The sequence below is a fragment of the Leucopleurus acutus genome (assembly GCF_964270905.1).
Source record: "Leucopleurus acutus genome assembly, chromosome: X".
Taxonomy (NCBI): Eukaryota; Metazoa; Chordata; class Mammalia; order Artiodactyla; family Delphinidae; genus Leucopleurus; species Leucopleurus acutus.
This window is the reverse complement of record NC_139148.1, coordinates 78893764-78914754: the sequence shown is the minus strand read 5'-3', so window position 1 is coordinate 78914754 and position 20991 is coordinate 78893764. Positions and strand designations below refer to the sequence as shown.

Genomic DNA, 20991 nt, shown 5'->3' with positions numbered 1-20991 from the left:
CATTGAAGTACTTCATTTCCATTATTATGTCAATTTGACTATCTGAAACCTAATGGAATGTGATTTTTTTCACTTCACAGAAAAAGATTTACTCCTAACTGGATAGTACCAGTGTATGTGTGCATAATTAAATATAATTAATCAGTTGAAACGGGAGAGTTAATACAATTTTAATTGAGAATATCTAGAATTTACAAATGGTAAAAATTGGTTACGAGGCTTTTTAGAAATAATTATAATAGATAACTTAGTTGTCCATTCTAGGGGAACTTTTGGCAGATATTTAGATGGCATTCTTTTTAACGGAAAAGCTTTTTCATCAAGACTTGATATTTTCACTGAGGGCAGATTAGTCTCATGGTGGAGATATATAGTATGCCCTTCAGTATACTATAAACTAATCAGACTCAACTATTTCATAAATTTGTCTAATCATACATCTATAAAAATAAACAATATGCATAATAATTAAGTCAATTACCACTATGTGTAAAAAATCCTGCATGTATAGTTTATAATATAAAAGGAGAATAATACTTCTGTAATTTTAAAGTGCACCACTTCCAAAGGTTAAACAGAATTACTAAGTAAATTATAAAGAAAAACTTACTGGTATAGCCTGAAGGAAAAACAAATAGTTTTAAAATTCTTCATCAAATTTTCATAGATACAGTTAAAATCTATCTACAATTTCCTAAATTTTCTACAACAAATGTATATTGCATTGTGCAATAAAAATAAAGGCCTATGACTACTCTACAATTTTAAAAAGTCTACTCCTAATTCTAAATACCACATAAAACCACGGATGTTATGTATGAACACACATAATGCATGAAAAAACAAATTGAACTTCAGTTCTTTTTAAAAATAATAATTATATACAACACATACAGCTTTATATTATCACAGCACCTTTGAATATGCTAGAAACCTAAATCTAAACAATAAAAATAGACAGAAACTAAGCAAATCCTAAAGAAAAAAGTCTATTACACAAGAGCACCTATAGGAAGCATTTACACAGTGTAGATTAAGTTCATATAAGATTACTTAAGCTCTGCTTGTCCTGTAGCACTTCTGTTGAGATCAGGCTTCAAATCACACCTAGCTAGACGGACAATTACAAAATCTAATTAAACAGTGACGAGTGCAGGTGAAAAAATTGTAAAATGTGTCAGTATTGTTTTGAAATGAAAAGATTAGTAAATATTGCATGAAATAATGACTGATTGAATCTAAATTCAGCTTTTAAAAGTTATTCTAAAGTATATGAGTTCACATTGATAATGTGAACAGGATGGTCAGCAGAGAAAACAGAAGTATACATAAAAGATTAATTAATGGATAGAATTAAAACTGTTCTATAAAATTTTCAATTTAAATCATTGAAAATAAAAATAACTTAAGAAATGTAATAGCTTGAATACCCTATTTCCAAAAATAAACTTTTATATTTAATGTAAAATGAGGAAATGTATTTCAGCAATTTTTTTTCAATTTATGCACTTTGGATTTTAATCAAAAGAAAATAATACTCCTTCGAGTGTTTGCAGGTATGAAAGTATACAGCACATTGTAGTTAATCGATTAGGTAATCCCTAAAAGTTTCTTTGCTGACTAGTCTTAAGATTTCCTTTCCCTCTGTTTTCCTCTATTCACTGACTAGAATAAGAACAAGAGAGACCATCAAGGACACTTCATTGAGAATATTCTAGGAGTCCATTAACACCAATACAAGAGATGGGAAGATATCTGAGACCTTGTAAGCCAAACATGTAATAACACCAATAATTAAATTAAAAGTATCATCAAATCAACTGATAAGAAAGAACCAACAGGAAAATATATAATTTTGTCCTCTCTGGCTTTTGTGGAAAATTCGTTTCAATGCCGTCCATACTGTTCTCAAATGTTAATATTATTTCCTCAAGCATAAGCAAAGGACCGACCAAGGGTAGTTAATAATCAAAAGTAGAATCCATTTTCATCTATGGCTGAAGTTTAGATACAGTTAAACCTCAATCATCATTGGTTTATATGGGTAAATATTTTAGCCTCAAAGAGCAGGAAAGAAATCAATTCAGAAGTTCCTTTCTCACAGAAACTATATTCTGAGAAGAATCACTTGCAGCTTTAAAAATAAAGTTTCTATTTTCATCTTCTGCAAAGATGACCCCCATAAAAATACTGAGGAATTTTTTAAAGAGATTCTGGGTAACTATTTCAAGACATTTTCATCTTCATATATACAAAGGAGTGATTAGGAGTTTTCCTTATCACAGGCCTAAAGGAAAGGGTCACTGAAGCAGAAGAAAAATGAAGTATTCTCCTCTAGCTCACAGAATGTGTGGAAAAGCAGAGACCAGGGTGGTCATGACACAAGCATTTAAAATGCATTTATATAATAATTACATATACAAATGGTCATGAAGCCACACTAGTTTATCATGGGATATGTGAAGTACTGACTCATTTTCTTGGGCATCATAATTTTTTTCACAATTAAGTGAGACTATGGATTTTGGAAACTCCTACTCTTAGTATGTCTTTGTACCTGCAGGGCACTGACTCTAGAGGTATAATAAGTTGGCTAAATTTTGACATTCCTTGAAATGATTTGAATTAAACTGAAATATTTAATTTATCAGGAAGAAATAGGGGAGAGATTATAAAGTTACTCTATATGAGTAACTTTCACAAAGGTAAAATTTAATTTTAAGTATTTTTCTACAATAGTTGTTTATAAGTATGTAATACAATATTATAATTTACATGACATTTCTCATTACCAGTAAAACAGTTACACTTACAGTCATTATAATTAACTAAGTAATGTTTAAAAAGCCAGATAGCAAGCATGTTCAAGGAACTTGACATAATTGGAGGTACCAGAGATTCTGTACTGAGTAAATGGGAATGCTAAATTTTAACAGAAATCTTTTAAAAATATTGCCTATATATTAAATATCCAAGAATTACACTAATTTGAAATGCTAAATAGAGCATAAGCCTCTTCTAAATACCTTTACAGCAAGGAACACTTTAAATAATACACTAATTTAATGCACATACATAATAGACCAAATCCTGTCCACACTTTGCAAGGTAAAATGATACACAATGAAGCATTTGAAAGAGAATCCAGGAAACATATCTTATGTTGTAATTATAAAGGTCCTTTATACTCCCTCTTAGCCCCAAGAAATCGTGCTTTTAAAAAAATTCTGTTAGTACTTTTAGTAAGTCATAAGCAGCTTAAAGAATACAATGTAAAATTGGGACACAACATTCTTTCCTTAATACATTTAATGTACACCAAATTTGACGCATTTAGTCATTTGTGTAAGAAACTGATTAATCAACATATTGTGAAGAATGAGTTAAAAGCCAAATTACTCAAATCAATGAAATATATTCAGTAATTTAATGCCAGAGAAATTATGTAGATCTATTTAGCTGTTTGACTCTAGTAGCTTATATTTTCTTAGGTAGTTTCAAAATTAAGATAAAATCTTTCAAAATATACTATTTAAATCCTTGTCTCTACTCACATATGAATGGAATTATATTTCACTATATAAGAAACATCAGTACTTTTTTTCCCCAAAATATCAGGGAGTATAAAGAACTTTACATTCTTCTTTTGATAGATAAAAATAGAAAAAAAAAACCTCTTTCTTTTACAGTATTTATAGAAAAAAAGAAACATGATTACAACAAAAATATTTTTTAATGATTAAAGTAGTGAAACAACATGATTACAATCAACATAAAAACCCATTAAAATTATTTTATATCATCTAACTTTTCAGCAGAGTGATGGATAATTATAATTATTTTCTCAACAACACTATAGTAGTGAATATTTTCCAAAAAATGATCTAAAGTGGTTTTTTTTGTTGTTGCTGTTTGTATTTTTGATATTAAAGAAAATCTCTTGCCCTTGGATACCTTTCAGAGGGTAGCTTGGATAGTTCAGCTTCACTTCCAAACTCCCGCAGATGATGTTTAAATTCTTCAGCAATCAGACAGGGCAAGTAATTCCATGTTTCATGATTGATACATTAACCATCAGTTTGTACATCAAGACATATTATATTACATCACACTTGTTGGCATTCAGAGGAAGCAAATCGAGAAACAGCATGATAAAACTTTTTTTTTATCACACTGCACTGTTTCTTCCACAAATTTAAAATTTCGATTGCAAGATTACAGCTAAAGTAAGCATGGGGTTCAGTGGGACATATTTTTTAAGGTGGTTTTTGTTTTGCTTACTTTTATAGTGGGAAATCCAGATTACAAGCTAAATGATCTTAGCCAAATTTTGAAATCACAAATCATTGGAGTTTTTTGGAAGGGGAATAGAATTATGTTGTTCCTAGAAAGTTATATCTCACTGTAGATTTCAATAGTTGATGTCCTGGAATCAGTCTAGGACAAGAAAAATAACATGTTATCAAAATCAGATGGTTGTGTTCTAGGAGTCTTAGTTGCCAAGCATGCTACATGGCTAAAATTCACATTGCTAAAATACAGATGCACAATATCAAGGTTATGGAATGTAACAGTAGTAAATACCAAGCCTATTCCAAGCTAACTCAGACTCCTCTTACCATTTTGAATCCATGTATAATACCTACACTCATGTAACCATGAATTATTTCTTTTTGAAATGAAGTACCTCAAATACATGACTAAGACAGTGACTTGTACACAGAAGGCCCTTTCCAAATAATAAGTTCATTTTTGTTCCGCTATTTTTCAGATGTATAGTCTTCACAATATTTTAATGGAAGAACTGTGTTAAGCAAGATTTCGTTTTGGCATTGTATCTCTTTTATACAACAATTATCAAAATTGATTCTAAAATGATTATTCTTATTGTTTTTCTAGAATCGCACCAAACACTATCTGCTTGCTCTGAAAGACGTTAATATAAAGTACACTGTAAGATCATCTTTTACATTTCATGTTTTAATTTCTACTATAATATATGCATACAAAAATGCCTTCCAGAATACTTGTAAAAATTTATATCAAAGAGGATCCTCATATTCCCCAGGTATAAATGGTTTTGTGCAATAGATACGTTTCTATCTAATGAATGTTCCATATTTTTTCAGAACACGAGTCAGAAAAAAAAAACTATAGAAAGTATTTGATTCCCTTTTTAAAAACATGAAAGTTTTTATAAATCCCCTTATATCTTACTGCCTCCTAGAACCATTTAATTTCTTCACTTTCATATTTCTATTCAGATGAGTAATGAACTAAACAGAAATATCACCCTAAACCCTCCTTTTGAAAATATATTTCTCACTTTGTTTAAAATCAATTGAATATAATTCTGCCTTCTGATAACAGTAATATTTTATTCCACTGTCAGAATTTCTTTAAGGAACAATGGATTTTTATTTTACTGTCTGACACTTTTCCTCATTTTGTATGATGTTTCTTTAAAAAGAAGGCACCTACTGTATTTGAATTTTTATAAATACACGAGTTCTTTTTCAGTGCTCACTTAACTTTTTCGCATTCTGCAACATCACTGAATATAAGATGCCTCTCCTGGTGTTAATCAGAAATTGAAGTGTATACAGAAAGGGTGAAGAACATTGCAAATGTAGCACAAAATACAAGGATTCAAATTATTTTTAGTGTCACATTAGTCTGCCTAAGTTCACCAATTCATGTCCAGAAGATATTTAGTAATTAATCTGAAACATCTGTGAACCAATGACATAAAATATACAATTTACCTATTTTTTTAAGATGAAAAAAAATAGAATAAGTCATCTGAGAACCCACTGATTCTAAGATACTCCTTTTAGCTAATAAAAACCGAATGATAACCAAGAATTTATTCTCATTAGCATTTACTTTCCTTATTTTGCCTATCTCATGAAGTTACTGTTTTGTGTTTAGGAAAAAATTTCTTAGCTAAATAAAATAAAATACCGAATGAAAAAGTTATTAATTTTATCAACTTTCTCAGGATTACAAAATATCAAAAAAGACAATAAAAGAGGAAGATATTTGGAAAACACTTCAATATTTTCCTTCATCTGTGCCTTACTTACTGTATGTTCATGTCCTCATGTAAAATAAGTCTAGCTCTTAAAACATTTCCATGCTTTCAAAAACAGTTGAAACCAGAATTTGCTCTTCTAACTAACTTCACAAGCCAATCTATTAAAAATGATGCTCTGCAAAAGTAATTCACAAACCCCACCCTTTGTATAGATTTTTAAGTGAGTCACAAATTTAGCCCTGGGAAAAGTGCTATTAGGATATACAACACACATAAAGTGCTATTCATAAAGAATACTTTTCTGTTGAGAAATATTTCCAAAAAACCGGATGATAGCAATGAGAATTAGAAAATGAGAGCACCCTTTTTAATAGTTAAATAAAAACAAAAACATACTATGATGAGATATTCGGCATCTGTTATGTTTGCCACCCATTTAAGATCCACCTTGGTCAGAAACCATGAGGCTCATGTAAACTGTAGAAATAACCACTGCCCTATAAACTCATTCAAAGCATAACAGAAACTCGCCACAAAGAGAGTAGGTTCTATTTTACCGTTTGCGATAGCATAATTATGAACCTATTGTAACAAAAATGCACCCACAACTGAATTAGTATCTTACTTTCACTGTGTGATTAAGAGAGAAAAGTTAACGTTATTGTATAATTTAACTATGCAAATCCATGAGTGACCTCAATTCTTAAAAGCATTTCCTAAATTATGGTAAATTATTTTCATTGTTATTTTGAATCCTGATAGACTTCTCTAATATCTCTAAATTTGGTGAGAGGAAACCTATTCTGACTTTCACATTACTACTATTTAATTAAGCCTAAATAGGTTTTCAAAAGTTTTATTCACTGAAACTGATATGAAGACCTTCTTAAGAGTAACACAGATGAAATGATAAAATCAACATGCTGTATAACTTCCAGAGAAAAAATGTAGATAAATTCTATCACTTGACTTTATTAAGGAAATAAAAATACTTAAATCATTTACTTTAGTTATGAATTTCTAGATACATTTTAATTCATTTCTCCATGGAATACAGATAAAAAAGACTGTATAAACTCTTGTTTTCATAAATTTAATGGGTTTTAAATTATTGTATACAGATATCTTGGGTCTTAATATGTGCATCGTTTCCTTCAGGCTCATTAGAGAAAGCAATAATATTTCATTTTCAAAAAGTCATTATCTCTTAAGAATGTCTCCTGAAGGGTTCTTAATACCTTGCATGAATATGCAGATACTCAAATGGATATCTAAAGTAGAGATCTCATATATATTTCATTCTCTGGCTTGAAGGTGAGAGTGAGTAGCATGACTTCATTTTCCTAATCCCATTCTTGCTACATTGTGTTAATACAGATTTATGAACCAGAATAATGGTGAGTTCCTAATCTGGAAATGACACTCTCTTTTCATTGTGGGGGTTTGGAGGAATGGTGGGTAGGGGGGATATCTTTATGCTATTTGATTATCTTGGGTAGACACAGATTTTTCCAAGTGAAGCTGGAACTCTCAATACCATTAAGTATTAAGACCTGTTTATCAGATTCCAAGAGGCTTTACTGTGATGTATCTAGCCATGACTGTTTTGATCCTCATGCACACAATTGTACTGAGGACAGTGCCATGACCCTTTATTTTGGAGTTTTTCCAGTATATTCTCTAGCAAGAAGTGTCATACTGCCATCTACAGACAACACTGTCCCTATTATAATCATCATTCCTCACCCAATTTTCCTCCAATCAGGAGTCATTTTGTTCTGATTTTCTACCAAACTTAAAATGAATCCATATATCTATTCAGATACTTCTGCAGAACATTTTGATCCCATGTTGAGTCAGTAGATTCTGTAAAGTCCTAGTTCAACTGAAAATAATTAAAAAATATAAAATTAGAAAGGTTACTTAGAAACTTGGATTACCTACCAGTCTGGTGTGTACAGACACAGGGGTCTTGAAAGTTGTCACTGGATAGCTGCACTCAGAAACGCTGTAGGGATCAGAACTGCTGGAGGAACACTTGGAGATGGAATCACAGCCCACGAAGGTGTTATCAAGAGGCAGTTCCTGGATGATGTGGTGCTTTGAATTCAGGGGAGTTTCCGGCTGGATCTGGAAGGCAGGCTGTGGAGAGGCAGATTTGTAGTGCCGGGCCAAATCAGGACTTTCAGGCTTGAAAGTAGTAGGTGTAGTGCCCCAGTTGTACTTGCCCATGGTTTGCTCTTCCAGTTCAATGGGAAGGTCTAGTGTGACGCTGTTTCCATCATTGTCAGCATCATCTGCCTTAGTTTCTTCAATAGTAACAAAGTTAAGCAGCAAGTTCTTAGGGGTATGCTTCTTCTTCTTCTTCTTTTTCTTCATCATTATCATCTGCCTGTTTTCTGGGTTTGGAGTAACCCATTCGGAATTCTGCTTGTTTTTCTGAGCAGCCTTAAGGTGTGGTGATTGGCGGCATCTTACTACAGCAGTGATGAAAATAACAAGGATGACAGTTATGGTGCCTGCAACAATGGCAACCACGATCTTGACATAGTCACTGGATGGTGAGGATGTATCAGCTGTCTCAATACTTTGGGTCACTGGTGTTTCAATGTTTTTTCGCACCAATTCATAAATCAGTGTAGCATTGGTCACTGACTCATTCACAAATAGATTAACATTTACAACATTGAAGAGAGAATCAGGTTGTCCTAAGTCCTTGACTTTGACTACCAGTTTGTGTAAACCAAGGTCTGCAAGGACACATTTCTCCTTCAGTGTAATGTTGCCTGTTGTTTGGTCAATCATAAACAGACCTTTTGTGTTTCCTCCTACAATGCTGTAATGAAGCTCTGCATTCATGCCAGTGTCATTGTCAACAGCAACTACCGTGAAGACCACTGTGCCTGGATTAGTGGATGGCAGAACCAATTCAAAGGAGTAGTTCGAAGAAGGGACAACAAAAACTGGTTTGTTGTCATTGACATCAACCACATTTATGGTGACTTTGGCAGTTGAAGAACGTGATACCCTACCACCATCCTCAGCCTTTACACAGAAAGTATAAGATTCTTGTTTTTCTCTATCAAAGGAAATATTCGGTCGGATGACACCAGTCTGTGGATCAATGGTGAAGTCATCACTTGCGTCTAAAATGGAGAGAGTGACTGCAGAATTTTCTCCATAATCAGGATCAGTTACAGTGATTAGTCCTACTGTGCCATGTCTTGGAAGGTTTTCTGGGACATAGAAGTTGTACTCATTGTGAGTGAAAATTGGACTGTTGTCATTCTGATCAAGAACAGTCACTAAGACTGTGGCATTGGTTATTAAAGGTGGCATCCCGTTATCTTTTGCCAGAACTGTGAATGAATATTTTTCCTGTTTTTCTCTATCCAGTTTCTTCGCTGCAGTCAGAATGCCTGTACGATGATCCAGGTTGAATTCAGATGGAGCATCAATGCCAAGCAGGTAGTTTATCTCAGCATTATGCCCTGTGTCTGCATCTGTTGCACTTATTTTTGTCAACTGGGTGCCAGGAGAGTTATTCTCAGGAACAGAAAGACTTATGAAAGGCTGAGTGAAAACTGGAGCATTGTCATTTTCATCTTTTACTTTAATGAGGAGCATGGATGATTGATTCAAAGGAGGTTTGCCAGCATCTGCAGCCAGTAATTTAATAGCATATTCTCTTGTGGACTCGTAGTCAAGATATGCAGCAGTCTCTAGGAGGAACTGATTACTGAATACTGGCCTCAACCTGAAAGGGACTTCATGATCTGTAAAGCACGTCACCCTACCATTAAGGTCAGCATCCTTATCTGTCACAGTTATGAGCGCAATTTTTGTGTTGAGTGGAGAATTTTCTGAAAGAACCACGGTGCCATTGATTGGATTGATGATATATCTTATGTCAATTGATGGGACATTATCATTGACATCTGTAACATTTACTAGTACCATTGATTTTGCTGGTATCAATCCACCATCACTTGCCAAAACCAGTAACCTGTGGTTTGGTGATTCCTCCCTATCCAGTGGTTCTTTGATTGTGATAAGTCCACTGGTGGAGTTGAGGTGAAATAGCCTCTTGGCCATGTTGGAGACTAGATTGCTGAAATAGAAGTGAATCCTGGCATTTTCACCTATGTCGGCATCTGTGGCATGAAGTTGTGTCACTGAAGTACCTACAGGAGCATTTTCTGGTATACTGACTTCAATCTCATTCTCCTTGAAGACTGGGCGGTTATCATTTGTATCAGCAACACTGACTTGCAAAATGGCAGTACTGGATCTTTGAGGAAAGCCACCATCTTCAACCTTTACTTTCATTACATATGTATCTTTCTCTTCCCTATCTAACTCCTTTTGAACTATCAATTGTGGCATCTTCTCTCCTTCTGGTGTTTCAATAACATCAAGCCCAAAAATACTTTGACCCTGGAAAACATAGAAGGAAACATTTTAGCTTATGTTATTATTTAATGAGACCAGTTTTCAATTCCTTGAAGTCATATGACATAGGCTCAACTCAGAAATAAGTGTCAGAGACTTGAGTTCTAAGTCCCAACTTTGTCAGTAACTAATATTGTCACCACAAACAAGATGCTTAACATCTCTACACATTTGTGAAATTAGAGTTGTGCTAGAAGATGTTCTAAGCTCTTTTCAGGTTGTAGCACTTTGTGGTGATAAATGTAACATTTATGTGAACTATTAAAGATTTCAAAAGGAAGAAGTATGTAGAATTTTAAAAAGAATTATCACTAAGTTTCACATGGTGAATGAACTTATAAGTGAATTAAAAATGGTTACTCCAAATGAATTAAAATATCTTACTGTAGATTTCAGTTGTCTAGGACACCTTTTCACCACCAGAAGTAACAATCAAGTATAAAATCTTTATCAAGACAAAAGTGCATATATCACATCTAATAAATACAGCTAATAACTTTGGCAGAGGGAGAAAATATGCAAACTCTGATAAGAATAAAACCTTGTGTAAAATACACAGACTTTCTTTTTTTCCCCTATAGAAACAGGTGTTAAAAATGAAATTTCTGGGAATTCCCTGGTGGTCCAGTGGTTAGGACTCGGTGATTTCACTGCTGGAGCCCAGGTTCAATCCCTGGTCGGAGAACTAAGATCCTGCAAGCCATGAGGCATGGCCAAAAAAGAAAGACATTTTCTTGGAGATCAACAGAACAATGTTATTTAACTTCTAATTTTTTTTTAATGAGCACGCACAATGGACTGAAACTAACATGCCAAAATGTCAAATTGGAAAATATAGCTATAGGAACAGTACCTATATTTTCTTTATGCCTATAAAGTCAGATTATGGGAATGTTTAAAATCAGTTTCCTCTGGTTCTGGCTTCCCTCAAAACCCTCAAGGAAGTGGTTCAATTAATATAAAACTGTAAAATTCTTAAAGTGCTTGGGCTCTCTTAAGTGCTATTGTTTATCAGCACACAGAGGATCTCATACTCTTGTATAAGTCTTTAAAATAGTCAAATAATTTTGATAAAGTCCAATTTATCAATAGGAAATAAAAAAAATTAAAGTCCCTTCTCTGAACTACAATAAGATAAGCCCTACACAGACAAACAGTGATCTTGATAGCTGATTGAGGAGTAGCATTCACTGGCTCTCAGGTGCAGTTCTAGCCAGTGTTACCTGTAGCACTTTGACAGAAATGAATAAGATAGAAGGTACTGGAGGCTGTGAAGATCAGAAGATCTTAAGATTCCTAGTACACAGGTGATTTATGAACCCTTACGTACACACGTACATGCATGCACACACACACACACATAACCACACACTACAATTTTAATTCTTCAATATATTTTTTAACATAAAAGTTGCTGACATGTGCTGAAGATCAGTTATTGAGATACCATCTATGTGAACAGGAGAGCATCTGAGGGTTTTTTCTCATTGTTCTGTCATACCAGTTTCTAAAATAACATCCTAAATGTTAGAAACCAATGAAGGATATCAGGTTTTCAGGGACCACTAGAATATATGGTGAGATTATATGGTCATATTATCTTTTATAACTTATCAAAGTGTTATAATTGCTTACATAAAATCTAGTACAGTACTTAAGTACAACTACATTTTTCCTCATGAATTGCTTGAAGATATTTCTGCATTTTTTGGATTTTTTGTGTGTGTTTAGATTCACTTACTCTTTTATTCAAATCCAGACCATAATATATCTTGATGGAAGAATTAAATGTTTATTATGAAATTTAAGGTGGCATTTCAAAAATATTAATTAAAATCATCATTTTGCTTCAATGTAATTAAAAAAAAATTTCCTACAAGGTAACCAATGTGTATTAATCTTAGTTTTAATTCATAAACTAAAATGAGCATTCTATTAATATTTTACTTATATAAACCAATAAACAATTTGCCTTTTCTTTGCCAAGGAAAATATTTTTCATGTAATACCTATCTACAAGTGTGAAAATTAACAAATCTATTTTAAGAAAAAAAAGAATTTTACAACAATAATATTAAATATATATACAGTATTTACTATTATAATTTGATTTAGGTAAACTTAGTGATTAATGATAATTTTACTTTTGTAATGATATTTCAAAAGGCCTTTAGGAAGGTTCAAATCTGGAATGTCTCACCTATGGGTAGAAAAAATAGCTTCTGAATTGAACTTCACAGAAATCCATGGCATTTAATACAATTTTGTTAATTCTTGGCATGCCAATATTCAGTGGCTAATATGGTCACAGCATTTTTCTAGGCACTGGCGATATGGTGGTAAGTAAAAATATTTTGCTAATGTAATGGAAATTAAATTTTAGCTAAGATGAGGGAAAATCAATAGCAATCTAAGTATCTACTGATGTTGATACTAATAGATTTATGTTAATTGAAAATAATTACATTTTTAATAAGGGCTATAAAAGTAGATTATAAAGAATTATTAGAGGTTATATAAGGGGGAACTAGCATATATAATATAGCCTAAAAACAACAAGTGAATAACTTAAGGTCTTGAGTTTCAGACTCAATTATCTAATTTATGACTATAATATATCTGGGGAAAAGAATATGCTAGTTTTAATTTTTAATTTTATTCATTTATGTTTATGTATTTTGTGTTTGTATATTTAGAGCTTAGTCTTATGTGTTTGCCTGAATTTTGTATTGACCTTTGCTTTCCCAAGCAAATGAATGCAGGTTTATGACACTTGAAAAACCCAAGAACAGCATGTTTGCTGTCCTTAACTATTATATGTGACGTGACAGTAATGTTAAAAGATAGATTTTTCAAATTTTCAAGATGATAATGAGATATACATACAAGATAATGGACAATGTCCATACTGCTCTTCTGTCTTCTATGACTGCTCTGTCCAATATGACAGCGATTAGTCACAAGTATTTACATTTAAATTTTAATTAATTATAATTAGATAAAATAAAAAAATCAGTACCTTAGTCTCACTAACCACATTTCAGTTCTTACAGCTACATCTGAGTAGTGGCTATGGCATTGGACAGCACAGATATAGAACTTGTCCATTATTACACAAAGTTCTATTGCACTGGACTGTTCTCAGATGTTACATTTTTCTTTAATAAAAATCTATGTTCAGGTCAGGGGATTTTGTGCATACCACCCCTACTCAGATATTTAGAGCTCTACAAATGACTTCCTAGTTTACATATTTAAATTTCAGAGTGGGCATGAAGATGGCGGAAGAGTAAGACATGGAGATCACCTTCCTCCCCACAAATACATCAGAAATACATCTACATGTGGAACAACTCCTACAGAACACCTACTGAACTCTGGAAGAAGACCTCAGACCTCCCAAAAGGCAAGAAACTCCCCACGTACCTGGGTAGGGAAAAAGAAAAAAGAAAAAACTGAGACAAAAGAATAGGGATGGGACCTGCACCAGTGGGAGGGAGCTGTGAAGGAGGAAAGGTTTCCACACACTAGGAAGCCCCTTCAAGGGTGGAGACTGTGGGTGGCGGATGGGGGAAGCTTCGGGGCCACAGAGGACAGCGCAGCAACAGGGGTGCGGAGGACAAAGCGGAGAGATTCCTGCACAGAGGATCAGTGCCAACCAACACTCACCAGCCCGAGAGGCTTGTCTGCTCACCCGCCGGGATGGGTGGGGGTTGGGAGCTGAGGCTCGGGCTTCGGTCGGATCCCAGGGAGAGGACTGGGGTTGGCGGCGTGAACACAGCCTGAAGGGGTTAGTGCACCACGGCTAGATGGGAGGTAGTCTGGCAAAGGTCTGGAACTGCCGAAGAGGCAAGAGACTTTTCTTGCCTGTTTATTTCCTGGTGCACGAGGAGAGGGGATTAAGAGCGCTGCTTAAAGGAGCTCCAGGGACAAGCGTGAGCTGTGGCTATCAGCTCGGACTCCAGAGACGGGCATGAGACACTAAGACTGCTGCTGCAGCCACCAAGAAGCCTGTGTGCAACCACAGGTCACTATCCACACCTCCCCTCCAGGGAGCCTGTGCAGCCCGCCACTGCCACCGTCCCATGGTCCAGGGACAACTTCCTTGGGAGAACACCCGACATGCCTCAGGCTGGTGCAACGTCATGCCAGCCTCTGCCACCGCAGGCTCACCCCGCACTCCATCCCCCTCTGTCCCCCTGGCCTGAGAGAGCCAGAGCCCCTGAAGCAGCTGCTCCTTTAACCCCGTCCTGTCTGAGTGAAGAACACATGCCCTCAGGCGACCTACACGGAGAGGCGGGGTCAAATCCAAAGCTGAACCACAGGAGCTGTGTGAACAAAGAAGAGAAAGGGAAATCTCTCCCAGCAGCCTCAGGAGCAGCGGAATAAATCTCCACAGTCAACTTGATGTACCCTGCATCTGTGGAATACCTGAATAGAGAACGAATCATCCCAAATTGAGGAGGTGGACTTTGGGAACAACAATACATATATATATATTTTTTCCCCTTTTTCTCTTTTTGTGAGTGTGCATGCATATGCTTCTGTGTGATTTTGTCTGTATACCTTTGCTTTTACCAGTTGTCCTAGGGTTCTGCCTGTCTGTTTTTTTTTTTTTTTTAGTATAGTTTTCAGTGCTTGTTATCATTGGTGGATTTGTTTTTTTTGCTTTCGTTTTTCTCTTCTTTCTTTCTTTTTTTTAATTACTTAAAATTGTTTTAATAATTATTTTTTGTTTTTTATTTTAAGAATCTTTTAATTTAATTTAATATTATTTTATCTTTTGCTTTCTTTCTTTCTTTTTTTTTCTCCATTTATTTCTGAGCCGTGTGGATGACAGGCTCTTGGTGCTCCAGCCAGGCGTCAGGGCTGTGCCTCTGAGGTGGGAGAGCCAAGTTCAGGAAATTGGTCCACCAGAGGCCTCCCAGCTCCACATAATATCAAACGATGAAAATCTCCCAGAGATTTCCATCTCAATGCCAAGACACAGCTCCACTCAACGACCAGCAAGGTACAGTGCTGGACACCCTATATCAAACAATTAGCAAGACAGGAACACAATGCCACCCATTAGCAGAGAGGCTGCCTAAAATCATAATAAGGTCACAGACACCCCAAAACACACCACCAGATGTGGACCTGCCCACCAGAAAGAAAAGATGCAGTCTCCTCCACCAGAGCACAGGCACTAGTCCTCTCCACCAGGAAGCCTACAAAACCCACTAAACCAACCTTAGCCACTGGAGGCAGAAACCAAAAACAACGGGAACTACGAACATGCAGCCTGCCAAAAGGAGACACCAAACACAGTAAGTTCAGCAAAATGAGAAGACAAAGAAACACACAGCAGATGAAGGAGCAAGGTAAAAATCCACCAGACCTAACAAATGAAGAGGAAATAGGCAGTCTACCTGAAAAAGAATTCAGAATAATGATAGTAACAACCATCCAAAATCTTGGAAAGAGAATGGAGAAAATACAAGAAATGTTTGACAGGGACCTAGAAGAACTAAAGAGCAAACAATGATGAACAACACAATAAATGAAATTAAAAATTCTTTAGAAGGAATCAATAGCAGAATAACTGAGGCAGAAGAACGGATAAGTGACCTGGAAGATAAAAGAGTGGAAATAACCAGTGCAAAGCAGAATAAAGAAAAAAGAATGAAAAGAAATGAGGACAGTCTAAGAGACTCCTGGACAACATTAAACGCACCAACATTCGAATTATAGGGGTCCCAGAAGAAGAAGAGAAAAAGAAAGGGACTGAGAAAATATTTGAAGAGATTACAGTTGAAAATTTCCCTAATATGGGAAAGGAAATAGTTAATCGAGTCCAGGAAGCAAAAAGAGTCCCATACACGATAAATCCAAGGAGAAACACACCAAGACACATATTAATCAAACTACCAAAAATTAAATACAAAGAAAAAATATTAAAAGCAGCAAGGGAAAAACAACAAATAACATGCAAGGGAATCCCCATAACGTTAACAGCTGATCTTCAGGAGAAACCCTGCAAGTCGGAAGGGAGTGGCAGGACATACTTAAAGTGATGAAAGGGAAAAAAACTACAACCAAGATTACTCTACCCAGCAAGGATCTCTTTCAGATTTGATGGAGAAATTAAAAACTTTACAGACAAGCAAAAGCTAAGAGAAATCAGCACAACAAAACCAGCTTTAGAGCAAATGCTAAAGGAACTTCTGTAGGCAGGAAACATGAGAGAAGGAAAAGACCTACAATAACAAACCCAAAACAATTAAGAAAATGGTAATAGGAACATACATATCGATAATTACCTTAAATGTGAATGGATTAAATGCTCCCACCAAAAGACACAGACTGGCTGAATGGATACAAAAACAAGACCCATATATATGCTGTCTACAAGAGACCCACTTCAGACCTAGGGACACATACAGACTGAAAATGAGGGGATGAAAAAGATATTCCATGCAATTGGAAATCAAATAAAGCTGGAGAAGCAGTTCTCGTATCATACAAAATAGACTTTAAAACAGGCACTATTACAAGAGACAAAGAAGGACACTACATAATGATCAAGGGGTCAATCCAAGAAGAAGATGTAACAATTGTAAATATTTGTGGACCCAACATAGGAGCACCTCAATACAAAAGGCAAATACTAACAGCCATAAAAGGGAAAATCAACAGTAACACAATCATAGTAGGGGACTTTAACACATCACTTTCACGAATGGACAGACCATCCAAAAGGAAAATAAATAAGGAAACAAATTTTAAATGATACATTAAACAAGATGGACTTAATTGATATTTATAGGACAGTCCATCCAAAAACAACAGAATACACATTTTTCTCAAGTGCTCATGGAACATTCTCCAGGATAGATCATATCTTGGGTCACAAATCAAGCCTTGGTTAATTTAAGAAAATTGAAATTGTATCAAGTATCTCTTCTGACAACAACCCTATGAGACTAGATATAAATTACAGGAAAAGTCTGTAAAAATTACAAACACATGGAGGCTAAACATTACATTACTTAATAACCAAGAGATCACTGAAGAAATCAAAGAGGAAATCAAAAAATACCTAGAAAAAAAATGACAATGAAAACGCGATGACCCAAAACCAATGGGATTCAGCAAAAGCAATTCTAAGAGGGAAGCCTATAGCAATACAAACTTGCCTTAAGAAACAAGAAACATCTTGAATAAATAACCTAACCTTACACCTAAAGCAATTAGACAAAGAAGAACCAAAAAAACCCCAAAGTTAGCAGAAGGAAAGAAATCATAAAGATCAGATCAGAAATGAAGGAAACGATAGCAAAGATCAATAAAACTGAAAGCTGGTTCTCTGAGAAGATGAACAAAATTGACAAACCATTAGCAAAACTCATCAAGAAAAAAAGGGAGAAAACTTAAATCAATAGAATTAGAAATGAAAATGGGGAAGTAACAACTGACACTGCAGACATACAAAGGATTCATGAGCGATTACTACAAGCAACTATATGCCAATAAAATGGACAACCTGGAAGAAATGGGCAAATTCTTAGAAATGCACAACCTGCCGAGACTGAACCAGGAATAAATAGAAAATATGAACAGACCAATCAGAAGCACTGAAATTGAAACTGTGATTAAAAATCTTCCAACAAACGAAGTCCAGGACAAGATGGCTTCACAGGCGATTTCTAGCAAACATTTAGAGAAGAGCTAACACCTATCCTTCTCAAAGTCTTCCAAAATATAGCAGAGGGAGGAACACTCCCAAACTCATTCTACGAGGCCACCATCACCCTGATACCAAAACCAGACAAGGATGTCACAAAGAAAGAAAACTACAGGCCAATATCACTGATGAACATAGATGCAAAAATCCTCAACAAAATACTAGCAAACAGAAACCAAGAGCACATTAAAAGGATCATACACCATGATCAAGTGGGGTTTATGCCAGGAATGCAAGTATACTTCAATATACGCAAATCAATCAGTGTGATACACCATATTAACAAATTGAAGGAGAAAAACAATATGATCATCTCAATGGATGCAGAGAAAGCTTTCGACAAAATTCAACACCCATTTATGATAACAACCCTCCAGCAAGTAGGCATAGAGGGAACATACCTAAAATAATAAAGGCCGTATATGACAACCCCACAGCCAACATTGTCCTCAATGGTGAAAAACTGAAACCATTTCCACTAAGATGAGGAACAAGGCAAGGTTGCCCACTCTCACCACTATTATTCAACAAAGTTTTGGAAGTTTTAGCCACAGCAATCAGAGGAGAAAAAGAAATAAAAGGAATCCAAATCGGAAAAGAAGTAGATCTGTCACTGTGTGCAGATGACATGATACTTTACATAGAGAATTCTAAAGAAGCTACCAGAAAACTACTAGAGCTAATCAATGAATTTGGTAAAGTAGCAGGATATAAAATTAATGCACAGAAATCTCTGGCACTCCTATACAATAATGATGAAAAATCTGGAAGTGAAATTAAGTAAACACTCCCATTTACCATTGCAACAAAAAGAATAAAATACCTAGGAAAAAACATACCTAAGGAGACAAAAGACCTGTATGCAGAAAATTATAAGACACTGATGAAAGAAATTAAAGATGGTACAAATAGATGGAGAGATATACCATGTTCTTGGATTGGAAAAATCAACGTTGTGAAAATGTCTCTACTACCCAAAGCAATCTACAGATTCAATTCAATCCCTATCAAACTATCAGTGGCATTTTTCACAGAACTATAACAAAAACTTACACAATTTGTATGGAAACACAAAAGACCCCGATTAGTGAAAGTAATTTTGAGAAAGAAAAATGGAGCTGGAGGAATCGGGTACCTGGACTTCAGAGTATACTACAAAGCTGCAGTAATCAAGACAGTATGGTACTGGCACAAAAACAGAAATATAGATCAATGGAACAGGATAGAAAGCCCAGAGATAAACCCATGCACATATGGTCACCTTATCTTTGATAAAGGAAGCAAGAATATACAATGGAGAAAAGACAGCCTCTTCAATTAGTGGTGCTGGGAAAACTGGACAGCTACATGTAAAAGAATGAAGTTAGAACACTCCCTAACACCATACACAAAAAGAAACTCAAAATGGATTAAAGACCTAAATGTAAGTCCAGACGCTATCAAACTCTTAGAGGAAAGCAGGCAGGACACTCTATGACATAAATCACAGCAAGAGCCTTTTGACCCACCTCCTAGAGAAATGGAAATAAAAACAAAAATAAATAAATGTGACCTAATGAAACTTAAAAGCTTTTGCACAGCAAAGGAAACCATAAACAAGATGAAAAGAGAACCCTCAGAAAGGGAGAAAATATTTTCAAATGAAACAACTGGCAAAGGATTAATATCCAAAATTTATATTCAGCTCATGCAGTTCAATATCAAAAAACAAACAAACAATGCAATCCAAAAATGGGCAGAAGACCTACACAGACATTTCTCCAAAGCAGATATACAGATTAGCAACAAACACATGAAAGAATGCTCAACATCATTAATCATTAGAGAAATGCAAATCAAAAGTATAATGCGATATCATCTCACACTGGTCAGAATGGCCATCATCAAAACATCTACAAACAATAAATGCTGGAGAGGGTGTGGAGAAAAGGGAACCCTCTTGCACTGTCTGTGGGAATGTAAATTGATGCAGCCACTATGGAGAACAATATGGAGGTTCCTGAAAAAACTAATAATAGAACTACCATACGATGCAGCAATCTCACTACTGGGCATTTACCGTGAGAAAACCATAATTCAAAAAGAGTCATGTACCACAATGTTCATTGCAGCTCTATTTACAATAGCCAGGACATGGAAGCAACCTAAGTGTCCATCAACATATGAATGGATAAGGAAGATGCGGCACATGTATACAATGGAATATTACTCAGCCATATAAAGAAGCAAAATTGAGTTATTTGTAGTGAGGTGGATGGACCTAGAGTCTGTCATACAGAGTGAAGTAAGTCAGAATAGAAAAACAAATACCGTATGCTAACACATATATACGGAATCTAAAAGAAAATAAAAAGGTCATGGAAAACCTATGGGCAAGACGGGAATAAGGATGCAGACGTTCTAGAGAATGGACTTGAGGGCACAGGGATGGGGAAGGGTAAGCTGGGACAAAGTGAGAGAGTGGTAGTGTATATATGGACATATATACACTACCAAATATAAAATAGATAGCTAGTGGGAATCAGTTGCATAGCACAGGGAGATGAGTTTGGTGCTTTGTGAGCAGTTAGAAGGGTGGGATAGGGATGGTGGGAGGGAGGGAGACACAAGAAGGAAGTGATATGGGGATATATGTATATGTATAACTGATTCACTTTGTTCTAAGGCAGAAATTAACACATCATTTTAAAGCAATTATACTCCAATAAAATATTTTTAATAAATAAATAAATAAATACATTTCATATTATCCCAGTAATTTGAAAAGGATTTGCCT

The 20991-nt window shown here is 35.1% G+C and overlaps 1 protein-coding gene across 8 annotated transcripts in view; it reads right to left on the bottom strand.

Moving 5' to 3' along the window:
- Positions 1 to 20991, bottom strand: part of PCDH11X (protocadherin 11 X-linked) — a gene marked incomplete at both ends in the record, with an annotated part of 710965 nt that overhangs the window by 650019 nt on the left and 39955 nt on the right. For all 8 annotated transcript variants that reach the window (XM_082865341.1, XM_082865346.1, XM_082865342.1 and 5 more), the window contains one exon: positions 7982 to 10474. In XM_082865341.1, coding sequence (XP_082721467.1) covers positions 7982 to 10474 — 2493 coding nt within the window. The remainder of the gene's footprint in view (positions 1 to 7981; positions 10475 to 20991) is intronic.